The sequence below is a fragment of the Rhea americana genome, unplaced genomic scaffold (assembly GCF_003343005.1).
Source record: "Rhea americana isolate MKP2758 unplaced genomic scaffold, rheAme1 scaffold_75, whole genome shotgun sequence".
NCBI classification, from domain to species: Eukaryota; Metazoa; Chordata; class Aves; order Rheiformes; family Rheidae; genus Rhea; species Rhea americana.
Genome location: NW_028186923.1, coordinates 1703606 through 1723722, shown reverse-complemented (window position 1 = coordinate 1723722; position 20117 = coordinate 1703606). Strand labels below are relative to the sequence as shown.

General features: G+C 47.1%; 1 protein-coding gene across 1 annotated transcript in view; it reads right to left on the bottom strand.

Moving 5' to 3' along the window:
- MYO5B (myosin VB) overlaps positions 1–20117 on the bottom strand; it is a 90803-nt gene that overhangs the window by 46139 nt on the left and 24547 nt on the right. The window contains exons 11-15 of the mRNA XM_085322155.1: positions 13215–13337; positions 12274–12357; positions 7388–7537; positions 6465–6562; positions 3589–3675 (exon numbers count right to left, since the gene is read on the bottom strand). Coding sequence (XP_085178281.1) covers positions 3589–3675; positions 6465–6562; positions 7388–7537; positions 12274–12357; positions 13215–13337 — 542 coding nt within the window. The remainder of the gene's footprint in view (positions 1–3588; positions 3676–6464; positions 6563–7387; positions 7538–12273; positions 12358–13214; positions 13338–20117) is intronic.

Here is a 20117-nt window from a genome sequence, read left to right as displayed (position 1 = left end):
GATACAGGAAAATAAATAATGCTAGTGAAAAAACTCATTGGGCTCAAGAAGCAAGGAAAATGGTTGCTGATTTGGCCAGGAGCAGGAGACCTGGTCAACAGGTCCAGCAATTTCTTTGTCACCTAAAGGAACTAAAGAACCTTGTGCAGGTGCAGAAGACAAAATTAAAGAAAAAAAAATCATTCCCAGGCCCAGTGACACCAGGCACTGAAAGGATCAGTGTTTTAAGCGGACTGGGAGGTGGGAGGCATCGATCTCCCTGCAGGAGTCAGAGTCCGTTTGGRGGCGGGCAGGTTGAACAGTTGAGCCAAGATTTGCTATGGAATTGTTTTAGAAACTGCAGCCCAGGGAGAAAATTTCTCTTGTTTTGTTTACTGCAGAACAGATTTGCCTTTCAATTAGCTCAAAAACATTCAGACTGGCGTCACTTGAAATTATCTGGAATATATTCAAAGAGCAGAACGCAGGAAAAACACTATTAAAAAATTACCTTTTTTTTTGTGAGAGGTGGGGGGGTGGACAAACAGAGCTACCAGCAGCCAAACTAATTTACAGATTGTGCTTCCCTGAAAAGGCTRCAAGATTCCTAAGCACACGCTATGAAAAGTGACTATGCACAAGGATGCCCATGAAACGTTTCAATTATGYGTGTTTAACATTTATAGAGTTTAGCAGCCGAGACTTCACCCTGAACCGATTTAGCGACGCAGCATCTGAGAGCCAGCTCCAAACAGCAGATGCACAGGGTGGAAAACAAGAAATTCCCCTCATATWAAAAAAGTTTCCGTAGGGTCAAGCATTGGAAAAGGGACACATCACCCAGCAGAAGACCACAGGGACCTGAACACTAACAGGTCTATCACGAAGGGCAACACACCGCTTTGACAAAATTCGGATGACAAACGTGTTTCAGGGCATTTTGTTCATGAAGCTCTGTATCAATTTATTTGCTAGAGACTAACCTTCACATAACCAGTTTCTCTAAAGAAGATGAATGGTTCATACTAGGGAGACACGTTGCATGCTTTACCCACAAAAGCTGATGATAGATACACTGTCTGCATCGCCAAGGCAGCCCATCCATCACATTCATTTACGTACACACCAACCAATACTTTTCTTAACTAATCTGTGGCATTTCAAACCAAACAATATGTTTTCAGTTTACTTGAGATAGTTGTCGAAGTCCATATTCCACAAAAATGACAAAATAAAGGCAGCAGTACCCAAAGCAGGGAACGCAAGGCTTCATCTTGCAGTGGAAGTACATCATGTCTTTCATGCTTGTTGAAGAAAAGTAAAAACTGTATTAAAGCTTCTTTTTTTTTTTTTTTTTTTTTTTTTAAGGAACTAGGTAAAAAATTACTGGAATCTCAAAAGATCCAGTTCTCCACCCATAAAGTAAGTGTGATCAACTAGTGCAAAGTAATAGCAGGTAGTAGCCGACACCTTTGCTCAGAAGCCACATTGCGCTCAGAAGTTACTCTTGCCACAACATGCTGGGAAATACTCTGATGTATGTACCACTGGACGAAAATTCCCGTTTTCTCTCCTTTCTGTTAATACAACTTCTGCAATGAAACACCTCGAAAATTCTCCCTTGCTCTAAAGTTAAATTGTTTACATCCAAGTGAAACAAACCTCACAAAGATTTCAAGAGTTGTATGATTATTTTAAGCAGTCTGAATCTATAACCTTCACCCAGGGTTTATGTTTCAAGAACGACCCTTCTTTTCGGGTGATCTTTAATCAACTGTTACAAACTGTCTYGTATCGACATGAAAGGGAACACCACGGGAATAATCAATGCCCACGGAGATTTTGTGCTGCGATGAAAATCACTAACGCGACCTCATGCATGTAAAATCCAGAAAGAACTAAAATGCCTGTGGCATTTCCCACAGGATAGGACTCCGTGGAAGTAGCTTTTGCCAAGTTAGTTTATAAAGCCTCCTCAAATACACAGATTATCCACCGTCCTTTAACAGCGTTGCACAATGCCCAGCTCTTGTTTTCGAGGCTGCAATTCCATGATCAAGGACGGGAGAGAACTAGCAGCATCCAAAGCAAACATCTCTTTCTGTGCCGAGGTGCTGCTGTACGCTGTTATCTTCTGGAAATGATAAAAACAAAGAACTTGGCCCTGAAGCATCTCAAACGCTGAGCTGGAGAAGGTCACTCAGAGGAAGACTGAAAACTGAACAGCCKATTTGCACTTTTCTCTCTTCCTAGAGGGAGAAGGAGAGCTGACAAGCTGTACTGATGGAAGAGTTTTGTATTGGTCACGTCCTGGGAGAGACTCTCGTCCCCGAAAGCGTCCAGGTAGACCACACGACAGGCCACTTCTGCCTTTGGGTTTTCAAGGATAGAGTGGTCCTCGCACCAGTAGAGCACTTCCCATAAACGCACCCTGCCTGGCCTCCAGGGGCTGGAATATTCTCCCTCTTTCCCAGTTATTAATTATACCCAGATTTTAGTGCGATAGGGTCTAAACTGAGTGGGYGGAGATGGAGAAAGGGTATCAGTTGACCGCACAGTGGAAGATTTCACGCAGAGCCGACCCATCAGCGCACTCGACGGATCCACCCTAGAGGAAGGTAACCTCCCCAAAACCAGCGACGGGCGCTTCGCCCGGCGTTCAGCAGCCCCGTTGGCTGGCTCTCTGCCAAGTGCATCTATAGCCTCTTTGTTCCCTGCCAAAAGGCTGACAGGAACACAAAACTGCTCGGCAGAAAAGCAGAGTTGATGCATCCTCAGAATTATTCGCACTTGTCATCTCCTGGCCTTATTTATAGCTTATGTTTGGGGATTTATTAAGCCCTAAAATCTCCRTTGGATTTTTTTTTTTAATCACGATCAGCAAGAGGTACAGCACCCATAACCTTTTCTTTTTACGATACAAGAGTTTCAAGTCAAATATGCTTCAGATGTGCTGAGTGGAAGCTGCAACAATGACTTACAACCCTGATTTTCTTTCTCTGTGAGCACAATAAAATATTCCTGGGTTGAAATTACTATTGCAGCAGGTGTCTGAAGCCAGGAAAAAGGAAAGACAGACATACAGGCCCATGGGAGTGCAAGAAATCCAGCAGCACATGGAACTTCAGGTGAGCAGTGGGGAGTCCTACAAAGTAAATACGGCTCCCAAGTGAGTCAAATGTGTAGGGTCAGAGAGTCAATATTGGTGCTTGCTGTCCATCTCCATATGGGATCAAGCCAGACTCCCTGATCTGCCATGCAACATTTTTTTCAGCAATTTTATGGTTTACCATGTTAAATTAGTTCTCAGCACCAAATTGAAAGCACCAACAGAAACGCTGGACAAAACGCCAGGCCCTCACCGGTGGCCCAGCACTGCATCTCCTTGCTCAGTAACGCAGCTCTTAGAATTAGGATCCCCAGGAGCTAATGGGGGTTTTGTAAGATAAAAATAAAAAACAAAAAAAAAAGAAGAAATCTATCCTGGATATAAACCAACCTAACTCAACCTTGCTTCTCCAAACACCGGTGGTTTCTTTCTCCTCTTCCTTCCTCCCTCCTTACAACACACCAGCAGCAGATCACGGTGCCCAATTCAGGGGACAGTACCTGGACGGGAAGCCAGCTGCGCTGATGCGGATGGTCTCCAACACGCCGCAAGCTCTGAGCTGCTGGACTGCTCTCTTCGGATCGAATCTGTAATTACAGTTAGGATACAGATGAGCACAGGGAAAAGAAATCCACACCAGCATCCCTCTAAAGCGTCCGCAGGAATGTTGACATCGGCACCCTTTTGCAGCATTTCTCGTTTCACCCCTGTTGACACACACAGCACATTAGGCAGGTCGGGCCTCTACATCCATCAGGACATTGTACTGCAAGAAAGAAAAGGACTACTGCCTGAATAGCGACCCTTTTGGGGACGTCAATTAGCACCTCAGAATTTGCAGAAAATTTGCAGAATTTGCAGGAAAAAACTCTGCTGTCATCATCAGCACAGAGGCCAAAGAAAATCAGGTATCGGTGGATAGCTTTTGCCCATAACTATTCCTGGAGGATAACTGTGCACTAACCCCACGCCCCCATTCGGGAACAGGCTGCAGAAGTGTCACATGTTTTCCTTCCATGTCTCACGGTGGACATGCTTTTCAAGTGAAATAGTCCTTGCCATCCCCCTGCTATCGATGCCAAGTGGTACTCTTGGGAGAAGATGGCAATCTGTCACCACCGGTCTTCGTGGCCGTAAGATGCCCTGCTGTGTAAAGCAATGCAATTAAGATAAAGAAGGGAGTGGGTGACTCCATCACAAGCTGCCTTGAAATAACAGCACCACTCTTCTGTGCATGAGGGAGCTTTCATCTGAGAGGACCCCAGGGTAATCCACACCGTGCACAAAGAGATCTTTCTGCAATGCAGCCCCTCCTGCTGCAAAGCCACCAAGGCTGTATCTCCCCCCCAAAATCATACAAAACTAGATTTTGCACCAAAATGTGAAGTTAGAGTCAGAGTAATGCAGGTTGCAAAGGACCTCAGGAGGTCCCCACCCACCCTTCTGCTCCAAGCAGCRGCAGCTATGAGGTCGCACTAGTTTGCTCAGGGCTTTTCCCAGTCGGRTCTTGAAAACCTCCAAGGACAGAGACAGCATAATCTCTCCAGGCAACCGCTCTGCTGCTAGACCGTTCCCACAGGGGAAAAATTTTCCTCAACTTCAGTCTGAATGTCTCTTTTCAATTTATGCCTGATGGCTCCTCTCCTCCCACTAAGCACCTTGGCTTCTAAGCACTAAGAGCTTGGCTTCATCTTCTTGGTACTCCCTTTACAGATACTATAAGACTGCTGTTAGTTTCCCCTTAAGCCTTCTTTTCTCCAAGCCAAACGTCTCATTTTGGAAAAAAGAAAAAAAAAAAGTAATGTTTTCATGAGCTGAAAAATGTTATGGTTTAGGGGGAGGAAATCCTTTTTTTTTTTCCTCACTGAACAACGAAGATATCTCACCAAGCATTCTGCATGTTACAAGACATCACTTTAATGCTAACGCAATGTGGTGTCACTGATGTCCCGTTTCTCTAATTCCTCCTGGCACTTCAAGCAGAAGTGCCTCTAAAACACAGACTTCCTTTACAGCTGTGCCAGTGTTCTCCAGCTTTGTACAGACATCAGTTTTAAACACAAGAAAACAGGCTCAGTTGAAATCATAAATCACAATCGCTCTGGCAAAACAGGAATGCAACACCTCTGCTCGGAGCTGGCAGGCTCTCCTGCCACTTTCAGGACATGATGAGATCTGCAATGATGCCGTACGCAGACCAACACCTGCACGCTGGTCCTCCAGAACCACCCTTGTGTCTGTCTGGGTTTGCCCCAGTTTCCAAAATCCCGGGCTTGGACAGCTATGACATTGGTCAGATGGGGAGCATGACACCTGACTGAGTTGCCACTCATGAGCAGAATCCTCCTGCTAATATTTATGGTCCGAGTCTGCTACCCATAATGTCTAAGAAGTACAAATACTTCCATTTGGGTAATTACTGCACCTTGACTACCAGGAACTTACACCTTTGTAAGTGTAAGTTGATATGAACTGTATCCTGAGCATCGCATGAAACGTTGAACTGCAAAGTTAAAGGCAAAGGAGTGAAGAAGGACTTCGCAGGACGCAGCTGGACCCATCCCYGAACCCCGCAACGGTATCGCGCTCAGAGAGGGGTATTCAGGTCACGTCGGGTCAGGGCAAGRGAAATGCCTCCACGATTACAAGTTATGGCTATAGCCCTTCTTACACACCACCACCTGCAGTTTGGCCTTCTGAAGGCCATGGCCTTCAGAAAAGATCACAGTGAGACAGATGGGGCCCTTCTTTACTAAGGCCAAATTACTTTGGAGTTAGAGGAGACTGAGTTAGGCAAAAAAACATTACTTAAGAGGTCGAACAAGGCCAACAGCTATTTGCTCACCATGCTCACAGCTTTTGATATACCTCTCAACTACAAAGGAGGACCCAGGCCACCCTTTAATTCCAGCTTTTCACTCACTTGGAAATCTGCCTCAGATTGACAAAAGTCCTGTTTTTATTTTTTTCATATTTACATTGGAAGCATCAAGAAATTTTTTTGTTCATTTTACAAGCAATTTTGCAAGCACGCTGCTTATCTGCACCTTTCTCTGCTACTTCTCACTGTTCAGTACTCTATTTATATCAGAGCTGATTCTAAGATGAAATTGTATCAAAGACCCTGTTATTGCAAAGCAAGGATGTAGCACAGCATGCACAATATAAGCAATATTTATCTCTCCATATTAGCCGAGTATATCTACAAATTACTAGGATATGCATTAGTTTTTAGTCCAGTGACACAAAGAATGCCTAACGAAACCTCAAGAGTGGTAACTCCAGCAAGCTTTTGGGAATGGCACTGGGAGAGGGGCATCTCTTCAGAGCACTCTGCTGCTACGCAGCTAAGCACATTTTCYGAAAGCCAACTTACTTGAACGGGAGCTTCTCGTCATTTGGCTTGATGCAGCGTACGTAGTGCGGGGTGGTGGCATTCAGCGTCTCCATAAGCAAATGCAGGGAGTTCCTGAACTGCGAGACAAAATCACGGATTTTTAGGAGGGATGAACATGCTTCAGGGCACAATCCATACCAGCCCCTACATGTATCATGATATAAACCTCCCCATGAGCCCAGCACATACAGCAGCAACTCAAACAAGACACTGGTGGGGTCAGTTGGGTCTTGAAAGCCTCTAAGGGTGGAGGCTGCACAACCACTCTGGGCAACTGCTTCACTGCTAGACGGTCCTCATGGGGCAAAATTTGCTTTTTTTTTCAGTCAGAATCTTCCTCATTTCAAATTCTCACCACCATAACGCCTTGCGATACAGTCTAATGAACGTCGCAGCAGCCCTGGCGTGGCTTACGCCACGTCTCTGTCCTTCCATTCAAGGCTACCTTCCAACAGACCGCTAGAAGGTGTCAAAAATAGAGCAAAACTGATCACATCCYACAATGCTGGGTCGCAGGAAAGGTCTCTTCAGTTCACACAATAGCTTTTTATTCGTCTCTGCTTCCAGCTGTAGAGGGAAGAGARGTGAGATGCCCTCAACTGCAAAAAATGGGGTGTCTAGATTCAGCTTTCCCACACCTCTCATCTTGAGCCAAATAATCTCTACCGACCTTTTTTCCTCCTTTTAAGCTTGTCCCCTATCGGTCATATTGTCTGTGAGCCAAATCATAGGAGACACTGCAGGATRCACTAAGTTTAAATTACACAGCTGTGCATTAARCTTTGAAAGAGCTTTTGGTTTCCAYGCCAAGGCCGTTGCACAGCCCATGGTCACCTCTTATCTCATCGCTCGGACTGAGCCGGCGTAGAGCGCTTTGCCGACCCGCTCACGTTGTACGTTACCTGGTGCCCCACCGTCTTCTTGTGCTCCTTATTGGCCGCTTTGACGACTGGCCTGGCAGAACGGACGCTGATCTTGGAGGTCCCTTTCCCCACGGAAGCAGCGGGTGCAGAATCCTTCTCGTCTTGGAACAAGTCCGCGACCATCTGGTACTGAAAGGGAAGACGAGACCTGAGCACCCGCTCCGCGGCTCGTTTCCGCAGGAGCCCCSAGCCGCAGCCCGCCGGCGCGCTCTGCCTCTCTGAAACCACGAAGGGACCAAGGGCAACAAATTAAAAGCGTGAGGCACTGCAGCTACATAAACCACATCAGCAGGGGCACYGAGGATCCTGTTATGCAGCTCATCAAATCCTTAAGCGTGTGCATTAAATTAAACAAGCGGAAAAAGCGGCTCATTAGCAGAAAAGCTATTAAATATTGTCCAATGCACGCTGTTGGGTCCTCGCTGCAGTGAAGACGCTGCTGAGTGCCGCAACGCCGTGCAACGTCCTCCCCGGGAACAGGGAGCCCCACGCCTGGGGGGCACAGCCTGCTCGCACTGGCGTACCAGAGGCACCCGGCTTTTCAAGCCAATTAGAAGAAACCAGCAATTCCTCATTAATTACCTCCGCTTCGCTAGGGGTTAACGAAGTCGACGGCAGGGCTGCTGCGCGACAGCCCTCCAAGCACAATGCTCGGCTCCGYAGGGTTAAAACAGGTGCCTGAAAAGTCTTGTGTTATGGCAAGCTCATAGCAACATCCCCACTTAATAAACAGGAGAAGAGGCGAACCTGCATATTCAATTCATACTTTATTAAAAAAAAAAAAGTAAAATAAAGAGGCAAGATCTTCAAACATGCATCAGGTCAAAAGTTAAACACTAACTGCGATAGGACCCTGGCAGCAAGACGCGGCACCAGCTTTGCACTGATGCAGACGGAACCGATTTGCATCCACACCAACGCTCGGCGCTGCTCGCGGCGCGGCGCGCCGAGCCCGGCGGCTGCGCGCCCGCCCGAAAGCAAGGCAGGTGTGCACCGCACCACCCTGGGCAACTAGCCCCAACGGATTTGGGGACATCTGGCTCAAAGCTCGGTCTGCTTGGTGGCGTTTCTCGAGCTCAGCTAGTTTGAGCCCCCTCAACCCTCAATCTCCTTTGAAAGTATTCAAATTTCAACTTATTTTATGCATAGCAAACTTTAACTGAAGCATTGCCTTGTTCTCTTACTTCCCRCTGATCCCTCAAAATGCAGCTAGCAGACCCTGGGCAGCTCACAGACCTGAGTGCAAATCTCTGCTCCATGAACAGCAGCTAACCTTTAAATGAGCCTCCTTCTTCCAGAATGCTCCAGAGGAAAATAGTCTGTCTGAGAGCACCCAGGAAAACTGTCGTAGCTCCTGCAGCTCAAGGTCACAAAACTGTCTTAGRCTTTGACTCCTCCGGCTCCTCCTGAAAGCTAGCTTTCGTGTATTCTGAGCAAGTTCTCAGAAAAAAAAATAGTAGTGCTTTAYCATGTTATATTCTTATTAAAGGCTGTTGTTCTCATTTTTACCAGCAGCTGTTGTCTACAGGCCACATATGCTAAGGGGCCAGATGGTTCCCCACCAYCCGCCTGATCTCAGATACGAGTATTTCCACAGCCCTGGTGCYGGCTTGTTTGCATAGCTTACTAGCACAGCAGTCTAAACATCGGTACGGGAAGGAAACTGTTTGCATTATATTATCAAATTGCTTGCAGGCTCCAAGACCACGCTTGCTAGGGACCTGCTGTACACTTACCATCGTTATTTTTAAWCTCTGCAGCTCACTCAACTCCTACCCACTACACATGCCAAAACGAAGGCTTGCACCTTTTGTTTGGCTCACCATCTAGCCCCCCACAAAAGCATCCTGACAGCTGTTTCACTTTTATGACATGCTGATCTCTGGGGCACAAAAGTGGGCTGTTTGGGCAGCAGGTGCTTGAAGCTGGAAGGCAACCAACACAGATTTCAATCTAGCATCTTGCTTGACAACGCAGCGAAATTCCGGGCTGTCATTTCGGGTTCCAAAATATCCTCTCAATGCTTAGTTGTCTGTGTCATCGATCCCTCTCTCTGATCGGTATTCATAGCATTAAAGTGCTTGCTACCGGACCAGCRATCGACACCAGCCTCAGAGGTGAACTTTCAGCTTAGGTAAAGCAGAATCAGTGCAGCTTGGACCATCCGCAGCAGCTCACGAAAGCCGGAGGATATAGGAGAAGGACAAAACCTTCCTYTGCAATCTGCCGAGTTGAAACCGCTGGTGCATTATTCATAATTACACAGGACGGGAATATAATCTCTTTAACAGTGTGCCCCGGCGCTTGTGATCGGCATTCAAATCAGCTTCCTTCATTCAGAGAACATCATCTCAACYGCTTTAGCTGACCAGTGCTCTCAAAACTAATTAGCTGCTTTATAAAGTCTTTCTTTGCTGTCTCGTTGGTTGAAGTAATTGCACTCTAATTAGCAGAACGCAATTCCACCTTGGTGGGAGCTCTCCATCAGCAACGTACTTGCTGACAGAGACGTGTTCAAGCCTTTGCCGTGTTAAATTGGCAGCATTCTGCCCTTGCCCACACGTTGTCTTGGTGGGAACATAAGGGGGAAGGCAGCGTATATCATATTCAGGCCTGATCCTGGTCCTTCACAAGTTAGGACAAAGTCCTTGTGGCACAGTCTTGTCAGCACAAATGCAAGTTTTATTCAAATTACTGCATCTCTCTGAGTTCAGAGACAGTACAAGCCTCAGCATTACCACTGCTGCTGATATTTGTTTGGTTCAGGGCAACTGGAYCACTTTTTACAGCAAAAGAAACAAAWTTTTTTTTGTTTTTGGCTTATACATTCATGGAGTTCATGCTGCAGGTGAGAAATGAAATAAAGAGAAGGGAATGTAGAAAAACTTATTTCCTGTGAGAGTGACAGAACACTGGAGCAGGTTGCTCAGAGAAGTTGTGGACTCTCCTTCTCTRGAGATATTCAAAACCAGCCTGGACGTGATCCTGTGCAATGTGCTCTAGGTGACTCTGCTTGCGCAGAGAGGTGGGACCAGATGATCTGAAGAGGTCCCTTCCAACCTCAATCCTTCTGTGWTTCTGTGAATCTAACTGGCAGAAGGACAAGCAGAACGCAAAAGCCAAAGTGCAGGATTTTGGAGGCTTCATGGGAAGTGCACATTCATTTGCAGCTACTTGTCCAGGAGCCAGCTGCAGAGCTGCCACAGCAGTGCTGGGAACTCATGAAGTACTCGTGCTTGATCCAAGAAGTATCAGCATAGTTTTGAAGCCAAGTAAGCCCAAATCTTTGGCCCTCAGGCTTACCTATTAATAACTTAAACTCCTCTGCTACAAGCAAGAAACCCTTCGTTTTAGACCAAGACAGTCAGCTCCAAGGAGTGAGGTTTGCCTCTTTGCTATCAAACCAAAGTACAGCCTGCTCTGCAGTGGAAGACTGAGGCTTGTGCAAGAGGACAACCAAGGAGCACGGTCCGTAACACACYTTATCGTTTCTGGAGAGTGCTGTCCCGATGCCCTTTCCATTAAGGGGCACTGGGAAACAGAAACRGCAGCAAGCCAAGAGAAGCAACTAAACCTCTTGCTTTCTTCCACATGGACAACTGTTGTGGGAGGAGAAGGACTTCCCAAGAAATGTTTCCAAGACCTTGATAAAACCAAGCTGTCAGTAGACCCCGATGCCGTACAGGCTGTGACAGCAAGGCAGGAACAGCAGAGCATGACCTTCCCCCTCCCCATTTGGCTGTGCGCTTCTGCCCCAGCTACAAAGCCACTGGATACCTCCAAGGGGTTATTCAATCCCCCAACCCTCATCCAAAGCAGCTATTGCTGGAGCAGTRGCTGCAGCAGCAAGTTCAGCGCTGGCTGGCTCAACAATTTATCGTACAGCAGCAATTATTCCCCYGGACTATCTGGGGTTTCTAATAAGCCCTAATCAGGCATAATTTTTGCTCTGTGAAAGCTGTAAGCTTCCTGAACACACAGTGCTTTTGATTTAGGCATTATTAAAGCCCAGCTTCACAGTTATTAGACCTGCAACTGCCCCCATGGACAGGAAAATTGCRTACCTTGCCTTCTTCCTACAAATTCATTGTTGAAAGGCAGGGCAAGCTGCTRACAATATGCCATTAATTTCCCACTGTAGCCTCTCTTATTTGACAGGAATAAACTCCTGCTTAACATCCTCCTCAAAATAACATTTCCTTCCTTTTCCCCTCATCACGCTCCTTCTCAAGCAAAGGGACCAAGATCTCAACATGCAACACACACACACCCGTTCACAACATTTGGGGGAATTAAAAAGTTTGCAGCTGTTTGCAATTAAAAAGTTTGCAGAAGGTCCTGCTCATGTCAAAGCCCGCAGAGCCCCAAAGCCAACCACATCTACAGCTTGCGAGACCAAGAGCGCTCTACCACGAATCCCACTATTCCAGGTCAGTCACTATGATCCCTTTAGCACCTTTGGGTGCCTATGAGTTGTTTTTACAACACCTGGGAGAAGAGCGCTACACAGCACAAAAATCTTGTAACACAGGAGCAAGAGCGAACATGATCATTAACATGTTAGTTTGCTAAAATTATATACTCTGAGCAGTGTAAAACAGCTCTGTCACCACGAGGAACACCTCAGTGTTCACTTTAGATTTAGCTCAGCAGCTAAAGGCAACAGCCCTTTCCGGGCAGCAGGCAGAAGGGTCAGCAATGCCACCAGCAAGACACTCACCGAGTGTTGGACCACGTCTTTGCATACCAGCATCATCCTACGAGCAGGCTGCTGGGCTYTAACGCGAGCGCAAACACTGAGCTCTGAACTTGCAAAGCAGCAGCGCCGGGTCGGCGCGATCCCAGACCGCTTTCCTGCCCCTTACCTTGCTGGCTTTCAGGATGTTGATCTGCTCTTCGTACACGGTGTCCCTGTTTTTCTCGAGAAAGCCCTCGCACTGGTACTCCACCTAACACAAGGCAAAGAGAAAAAAGCAAGAGGTTAAATTCCCCTCCCAAAAATACAATAACGCAGCCACAACATGCTCTCTCTGAATTAGAGCTTAAAGGTCATTTTTTTAATTAAAAAACTGAATCTGAATGAGGTCAAAATCCTTAACCCAAATAGATTGTTCTTAGTTATTAAACTGCTTTGTACAGCATCCAGATGCATTTCCACCAAAACCAGTGGTAAGAACTCAAGGATTATTATTTGCTCAGCATTATTTTATTTTATTTATTTTTTTTTTTTTTGCTTAAAATGCACTCCAAAGCTCCCTGTGAGCTAATCAATAAACCTCAAAAGGACAAAAGGACACCATCTTTATATACACACATGCACATATTTTATATTCAAAGTTTTACATTTTTTTTTAAAAAACGCGCTCCCATTTGATCCCAAAACACACATCCAAAGCTTGGCATCTTCTCGCTCAAAGCAGTGGCACTGGCCCTGTCTCTCGCGCACCTCTTCCCGCTGCGCCTTGCAGCCTCCGACGCACAGAACTTTTGCTCCTCTAAATAATCCCCTGCTCCAATATTTCTTCAGCGAAGCTGCCCTGACAGTAATTCATTTCACTGCGGCTTTGGGAAAGAGGATTTTTCTCTGCTCGGGAAAGCGTACCTACTTAAAGCTTAGTGCAATAGTTTGGAGGCGGGAGTCTTCAAGCCGATGAAGATCTGAGCACCAAGCCAAGCATCCCTATCGCTAACAGTGGCTCACTGCTGCTCTAAATTATTATTATTTTTGTCTGTAGGTGCATTTCTTCACTCCACGCAAGGCGCCTTTCTGCGTGAACCCCAGCGTACACCACGCGCAGCCGGTTACCTTATCCGCAAAGTGCACGACGATGAAGGAGGAGTTGGACATGCGGGGCTTCTGGAAGTGCTGGCTGCCAGCGTGCCGGTCGTACAGCTTCTGCGCCCAGTTGTGGTCAGTTCCTTTGGGAACCTGAACGGGAAAGAAAAGAGCACAGCTGCAATCAGGCATGCAGACACCCCCACCCAGGGGATCCTCTCCTGCACGGCTGAGCAGGAGGAAGGGCACCAGAAATCACAGCAGCTTGGGGAAGAAGCAGAAGTTGAAGATGTGCATCACAGCCAACAAGAAAAACTCAGAAACGTGGCCCCAAACTCCCATTTTTCCCCTGGCATCAGAGAGTTTTAACAGGCAGGAGCATGAGAATCAACATAYGAATAGCTTTAGGTCAACATCCCAACTCATGCCTCCATCAGCACTCCCCATACCTTCATCAGGGCTCCAGCTCCTGTTGACCGGAGCACCAAGGSGCTCTGCTACAGCGTTTGCTCTCTGGGCGAGGGACACGTTTAGTTTTGACATGAATACAGACATTACCACTACTAAATAATGAATAATGCGCATTACAAGAATGCTGCCAGCAGCAACTACATTAATATTTGAAAAAAATTGCCTGTCCTCTGTAGTTCTGGGAACAGGTACTGGTTTATTTTCATGTATATTCTCACACAAACACAGTACAACTTCATTTCCCGTGAGAAACATCTGAATGCTGGTATTATTCCAACAGCGAGATAGCTCCTGCGGGGTGAGGGTGGGGGGATGACACGTACTTTTGTGCTTAAGTTGCACAAATTGCTAGGCACAGACATCACATTCTTACAGCAGTTTTGGGGGGACCAAAYGACAGCCAATAGTTTCATAAACTGCCACCTGAGAAAACATTCGAGAGGTGCCATTTTATTTTAAAATAACAGTAATAAARTGCTTAAGAAAACTCCAACTCTTATAAGCCTTAGCATCCAACTCACCCTCACGTTGTATATATTTGTACRGTTGCCTAGTCCAAAATACTATCTGCAAGATGGGACTTTCTGGGCAGAGAACTAGACAGAAGACAGCTCCCACTGTGCCAAATCCATTGCTCTGTACCATTTTCAACATCATCTCCTCAGACATTTGCATCCCAGCCATGGGATGGAGTAATTTCACACAGGTAGCCAGGGATGGGGAGCTAGGACTTCCAATTCATGTCTCCTCATCTGCTCCTGCCGATAGCGTAGCCAGATGACTCATGTGTCCCTGTCTACACATCTAACCTTCCCGTGCCATGAATCCCATGGATGCCGAAACCACCTTAGTATCATATTCACACCCAGTTCAACACCCAAGTCCTACGTTGACCTACCCTCGAATAAATTTGCCCGTGGGACACCAAGATATCCAGCTCTCTAGAGATGGAGAAYTGTCCTAATTACTGGGTCACTCTGCAGAGGTGAGGCCCACGCCACTACGTTGGTCAAGATACTGTCACTAGGACGGAGGAGAATAAATGGAGGAATCCTGAGCAACTGTAATTGCTAAAAAAAAAGTCTCATGGCACTATGGGTACAGGATGGGGACTTCCCAGGAGTGAACACCTACAAGGAGAGTTTCAGCTCACCCTCTTAGTCAACACCCACAGTTATCACCCAGTAAATGACTGCAAACTTATTCCCCGAAGTTAATGTGTTGCATTGCCAGAAAGAAGAAAAAAATGAATTATTTTGTAAGAGAATAATTTACATGTACTTTAGATACTCTCATGATTACAATTCTTGTAAAGACTAATTATTAAGGATCTGTTCAGCATATCAGATCTTCAGAGAATGATATCCTGTCATCTGTCGTCATGCAGGACCCATGGGTGAGTGGTTCTAGAGAAGGTAACCACAGGGGGATAATTTCTCTTTCAGGGTAGCTGTCTCTGGACTTCAGCACACCACCAACACCTCCAGTCCTCATCTCTGCAGCACTGCACGCTCGGAGCTGAAGCCCAGACTGCCGGAATTGCCTGGGCCTTCATTTCTGCCTCCTGCTCCAGCTTCACCCATCTCGTTAGCTTGCAGCTAACACGGGGAAGTCAGTCCTGTCCGCTTAGCCCCAATTTGGATAGGAAACCCACATGGGGCCTTTTGTCCTACCTAAGGCACGAAACTGTCTGAGCTCTACACAGGACAGAAGCGTCGGGCACCAACAGAAGCACACTGTGCTCCTACACACACTTTATTTAGGCAGGATACATGTGCATACTTAAACTTCAGAGTTATATAAACAAAGGCATGATTTGTTATACATTCACATACAGTATTACCGATGAATGATCACAACAGGAGGTTCAGCTTCTCTTTTGACTAAAAACCGGCCAGGTGCTGGTTGCGGTGGAGCCTCCATCCACACACTCCTCGCATCCTGGGGAGGAACGTCCCCTCCGCTGGCTGCAGCAYGGCCGCCTTGAGCCCTCGAAGCTCCCCGTGCCGCGCCAAGTAGATTTATCCCACAGCAACTCTCTTTCAGGCCAGCCACTTTGCAGAGAAACCGGCTTTATCTGGGAGCTGAGCTTCAAAGGCGCCGCTCCTGCCACCCCGCACGGCTCCTCGCACACTGGCGTGCAGCTCGAGTGCTTTCACAGCTGCCTGGGAAGCATCCGAGACAGGCCCAGGTCGAGATAAAAACTARCAGGGCCATTAACTGCACTATTATAACAGCTTTCAGTACCTGCTTGGCAGCTTAAAGCCTTTCAAGCCACTGAGAAAGTTATTCAGAGAACATACCCTCAGAGCGAGACTTCTTTGGAAGGAGAGGAGGACAAAGAGGAGGTGGAGGAGGAAGGAAGACCAGAGTGCCTTGTAGGTGCTGTATGGAAATCTCTGAACAGGAATAACCTTAGATGAGTGATTTACATAACATCACTGGTCCTGCTCCTATCCCTGCTGTGCCGACGGCCTTCATCTGCCTGTCACTCCGCATAAACCAGCCAGGCACCGTAATGCTTGTCTTTGCCCTCCTTCGTTAGATGTGGTCCTCTGCACGCTACTGCGCCAGAAACCGGAGCTGCTYGCTACGGCCAGGATTGGTCCTCGCGCTCAAGGCCACTGCTTTTGTATCAGAAGTCTCCCCATATCAAAAAAAATGCAAAAATCCAAAATGCCCAGGTAGCCAAGGAGTCGTTCAGGAGGTATTTGGGCTAATGGGTAAGATTCTGTCCACAGTAACAGAAAAGGGACAGTTAACGAAGGTCCACCTAAACTTGCTGAGCTAAAAGCCAGCACTCCACAAGCATAGTAGAAAATATTTAAATTGTTTTTTCTTTCACCCTACTACTCCAACGCATGCCAAAGCCCGAGAGAAGCCAGGGCATTCAGAGCATCCTTAGCCCTCCAGAGCGACCTTCTGCAGGAAGCGATGCGCCCAACTTCACGGTCATGCACCCAACCCRACAGCACAACACAGGCAAGGTTATCCTGCCCTCTCATTAGGGCAAACGATGGTCCGCCGGCAGGAAGCACCAGCGGTGCAGCCCCTCTTCCCCCTCCCTACGGCTGCTCGTTGAACAGAAACACCTCCAACAAACCACGTGGCGCTGCAGGACATGCTGATTTCTGATGGTCAAAAAACTAACAAATTGAGAGAAGGCAAATGTGTTTGTTTGGATACCAAAGTTCACAGTGATGCAYGGAAAGACAAGTGAGAATGAAAACTAGGCTGCCAAAAACAGGCTTCAGTGTTTCTCGCACACGACAGAAGGACACAGGAAAGGTTAAAGAGCGTTTTTTGAACAGCATGGGAAAATGCATGTGCCAAATCAACAGCATAACACGATGGTAATGTGCTGTAAAACACAACAAGAACCCACAAGGGAGTTTGAGATCACCGGGGAGTTCACGAGGTTGGTCAGACAAATCCTCCTTTGACAGCCTTAGAGTCACATCACACCTCAGTGAGCAGAAACTCCCAGAGATTCATAATAAATAAYTGAACAAAGATGTCATGATGGGCACATCAGTCCTTCAGAACAGCCCTTTGCTGGCCAAAACCTTTTAGATGCGCTTCATGCTAACAGAACATTTTTATCATAATTTTTTCCATTTCTGCTCCCAACCCAACAGCATAATCAAAAGCAAGGAAGCAGCTGGGTAGCAAGACCCCTTAGGGAGAAAGCTAGATATCCACAGCAGCTTCAGACTTTACTCCCAAATGACCTTTGGGAACAATATGGAAAATGCACAGCACTTATGCAGAGCAKGTGGTTTCGGGTAGAAAAACAGAAAACTGCATCCAGCTTTGACACAGAGATGTCACTACATTTCTTAAAGAGTTTTGAAGTTCCTTGTAGGGTGATTTCAGTCTCCTGAACACCAGCCTAGTCTAGCTCCTCCACTGCAGAGCGCTGGACCTGCTCTTCACATACTCCTTCAGGTCTTCCAGGAAAGTCTGCCAACTCCAAAGTCATTCTTTACCCTCTACAACAAGACAAAGCATACTCAAAAGCCTCCTCATATCCCAGATAYGCAAACACATCTTCTACATGACCTCCCAACTTGCCAGGGCTAGATTTTTGGAAGACTGTCTCTCTCCTTACTGTCCATCTCTGCTGATGGGCTTGATATGGGTTCTCCTATCTCTCCTTRAAAGCTCTACTCTTATTCCAAATTATTTCCCACCAACTCTGTTGGATGCACAATGATTCCCTCCACATTTCACAGCTCAGAGGCAGGGAGGGAGATCCTCCTAGATGCCTTTCCCCCTCCCCCTTCTCTCCACTTCAAGGCTCATCAGTTTTCCCTATAGGACTTCCTAAATCCCGTGGGTAACTTTCTGTACTTGTTATGCTGGCCTTGGCTCAYAAGAATACTGCAAGGTCGCTTTCTGTTTACAGGACATCACTCTTCCTGTTCCTCTGCTAAAGCAAAGCCAAAGGTCCTATAAGCCCTAGATCCAGGTAGAATCACAGAATCACGGACTTGGTAAGGTTGGAAGGGACCTCTGGAGATCATCTAGTCCAACCTCCCCACTCAACAGGGTCACCTAGAGCATGCTAGACAGGGTTGCATCCAGGAGGGCCTTGGAGATCTCCAAAGAAGGAGACTCCACTACCTCTCTGGGCAACCTGTGCCAGTGCTCCGTCACTCTCAGGGAAAAAATTCCCCCTCACGCTCAGGCGGAGCTTCCTGTGCTTCAATTTCTGCCCATTGCCTCTAGTTCCTTTGCATAGGACAACTGAAAAGAGTTTGTCCCTGTCCCCTTGACACCATCCCTTCAGGTACTTGTACACACTGATCAGATCCCCCCTCAGGCTTCTCTTCCCCAGGCTGAAGAGGCCCAGCTCTTGCAGCCGTTCCTCCTAGGGCAGGTGCTCCAGCCCTCTGATCATCTTTGTAACCCTACGCTGGACTCTCCAGTAGCTCCATGTCTCTCTTGTACCAGRGAGCCCAGGAGATAGGTGATCCTCCAGCATGGGAAATGGGGAAGACTGTGACAAGGTTCTTTGAGGACCTTGTTTCCAAGTTTTCAACGGACTAAGTTCCCAAAGAAACTTAGCAGAAGGTGCAGGGTCACAGTCCCACAAAGATTATAAAGCTSCTTGTGCTGATCAGGGATGTAATGGGAGGTTGGACAAAATGAGGTCCCCTCCAGCCTTAACTCTGTGACAGCTCTCAACTCCGAAGACCTGAAAGCTGTTTAGTTAAACCCAAACAATACAAACAGATCTTAATGGCCTCTTCTCTCAGACCTACAGGTTTTATGGTTKGCTTTCAACAGACAGCTTTAGTCCTTCAAACTCCAGTTTCAATTCAAAGGCTTTCTTTCATTGCCAGTTCTCACGTCTGTCTTTCCTGGCACCCTTCTTCTCTAAATTCTGCGGCAAGACACTCATTAAGCACTGAACGATCTCTGTTAGCCAAACGGCTTCAGCATATCCAGAACACTCCCAACCTCCCGCCGAAGATAATTTAATCACCCTGCGAAACRACGACCTGCGCGCCGGTGTGGAGGCTGCATCACCCGTGTTTCGTTACGCTGCCCAAACCCTCCTGTTGCCACCACAGTCCCCGAGCACATTTCCCCGTCRCGCTCAACGCTAGCGAGACGCGTGCCCGCTGCCCTGCGGTATGCCTGCACCTGCCATGGGGTTCAGCGTAGCTGCTCACCCTCTGCCGCACAACCTTGACAGAAGAAGGTCCACCACGGGCAACGTGGGTGTGAAGGTTTCCATGCAGACACAGGTGCTTTCAGTTGACAGGCTTGCTGAAATTTCCACAGTGCTAAAGCCTGCTTGCAGTTTATTACAAAAGAGCCAATTCGGGGGCTCATAAAGGAGCCGGTGACTAATCACAGCATTTCCCGGTGACAGACACCACTGAGACAACTGGCAACTGATGCAGGGGGACAGCTCTCGTGTTCCAGTTTCTTGGGCAAAAAAAGCACAAATTAAAAAGTACTAACAGTTAGAGAGATATTTACACCCAAGCTCCACTTCTCACTGCTGTTACGCAGCACACGTTATTTTCCAGTAGAAGAATTGCCTCCTGGATGAGAGCAGTGCTGCAGCTCACGCAACATCCCATCACGAGGAGCAACCAGCACCGGGCGCTTTGGAGAGGGGAGTTATCAGACAGGATGTCAGAAGGGAAATTTTCCTTCCGGTCTGCTCAATACCGTGAGGGTGCCTCCAGCTTGAAGAACTTAACAGGCTTAACAGGGCAGAAACAAAATGAAATGGGGCCAAATATCAAGCAAAAATCTCTGACCTCCTCCTGAGCCCGTGCTGGGTAAGATGYTATTTTAGGGGTGTTAAATTATGTTTAATTTGCTCTCATTTTTAAGTTATGTTCAGAAACTGTAACAGAGAGGACAAGACAAGCTGGGATGAAGGCTTTTTCTCTAGTATTCATACACTTCTAGCTGTTCCTGCTAGCTGAGCCTCTAGAG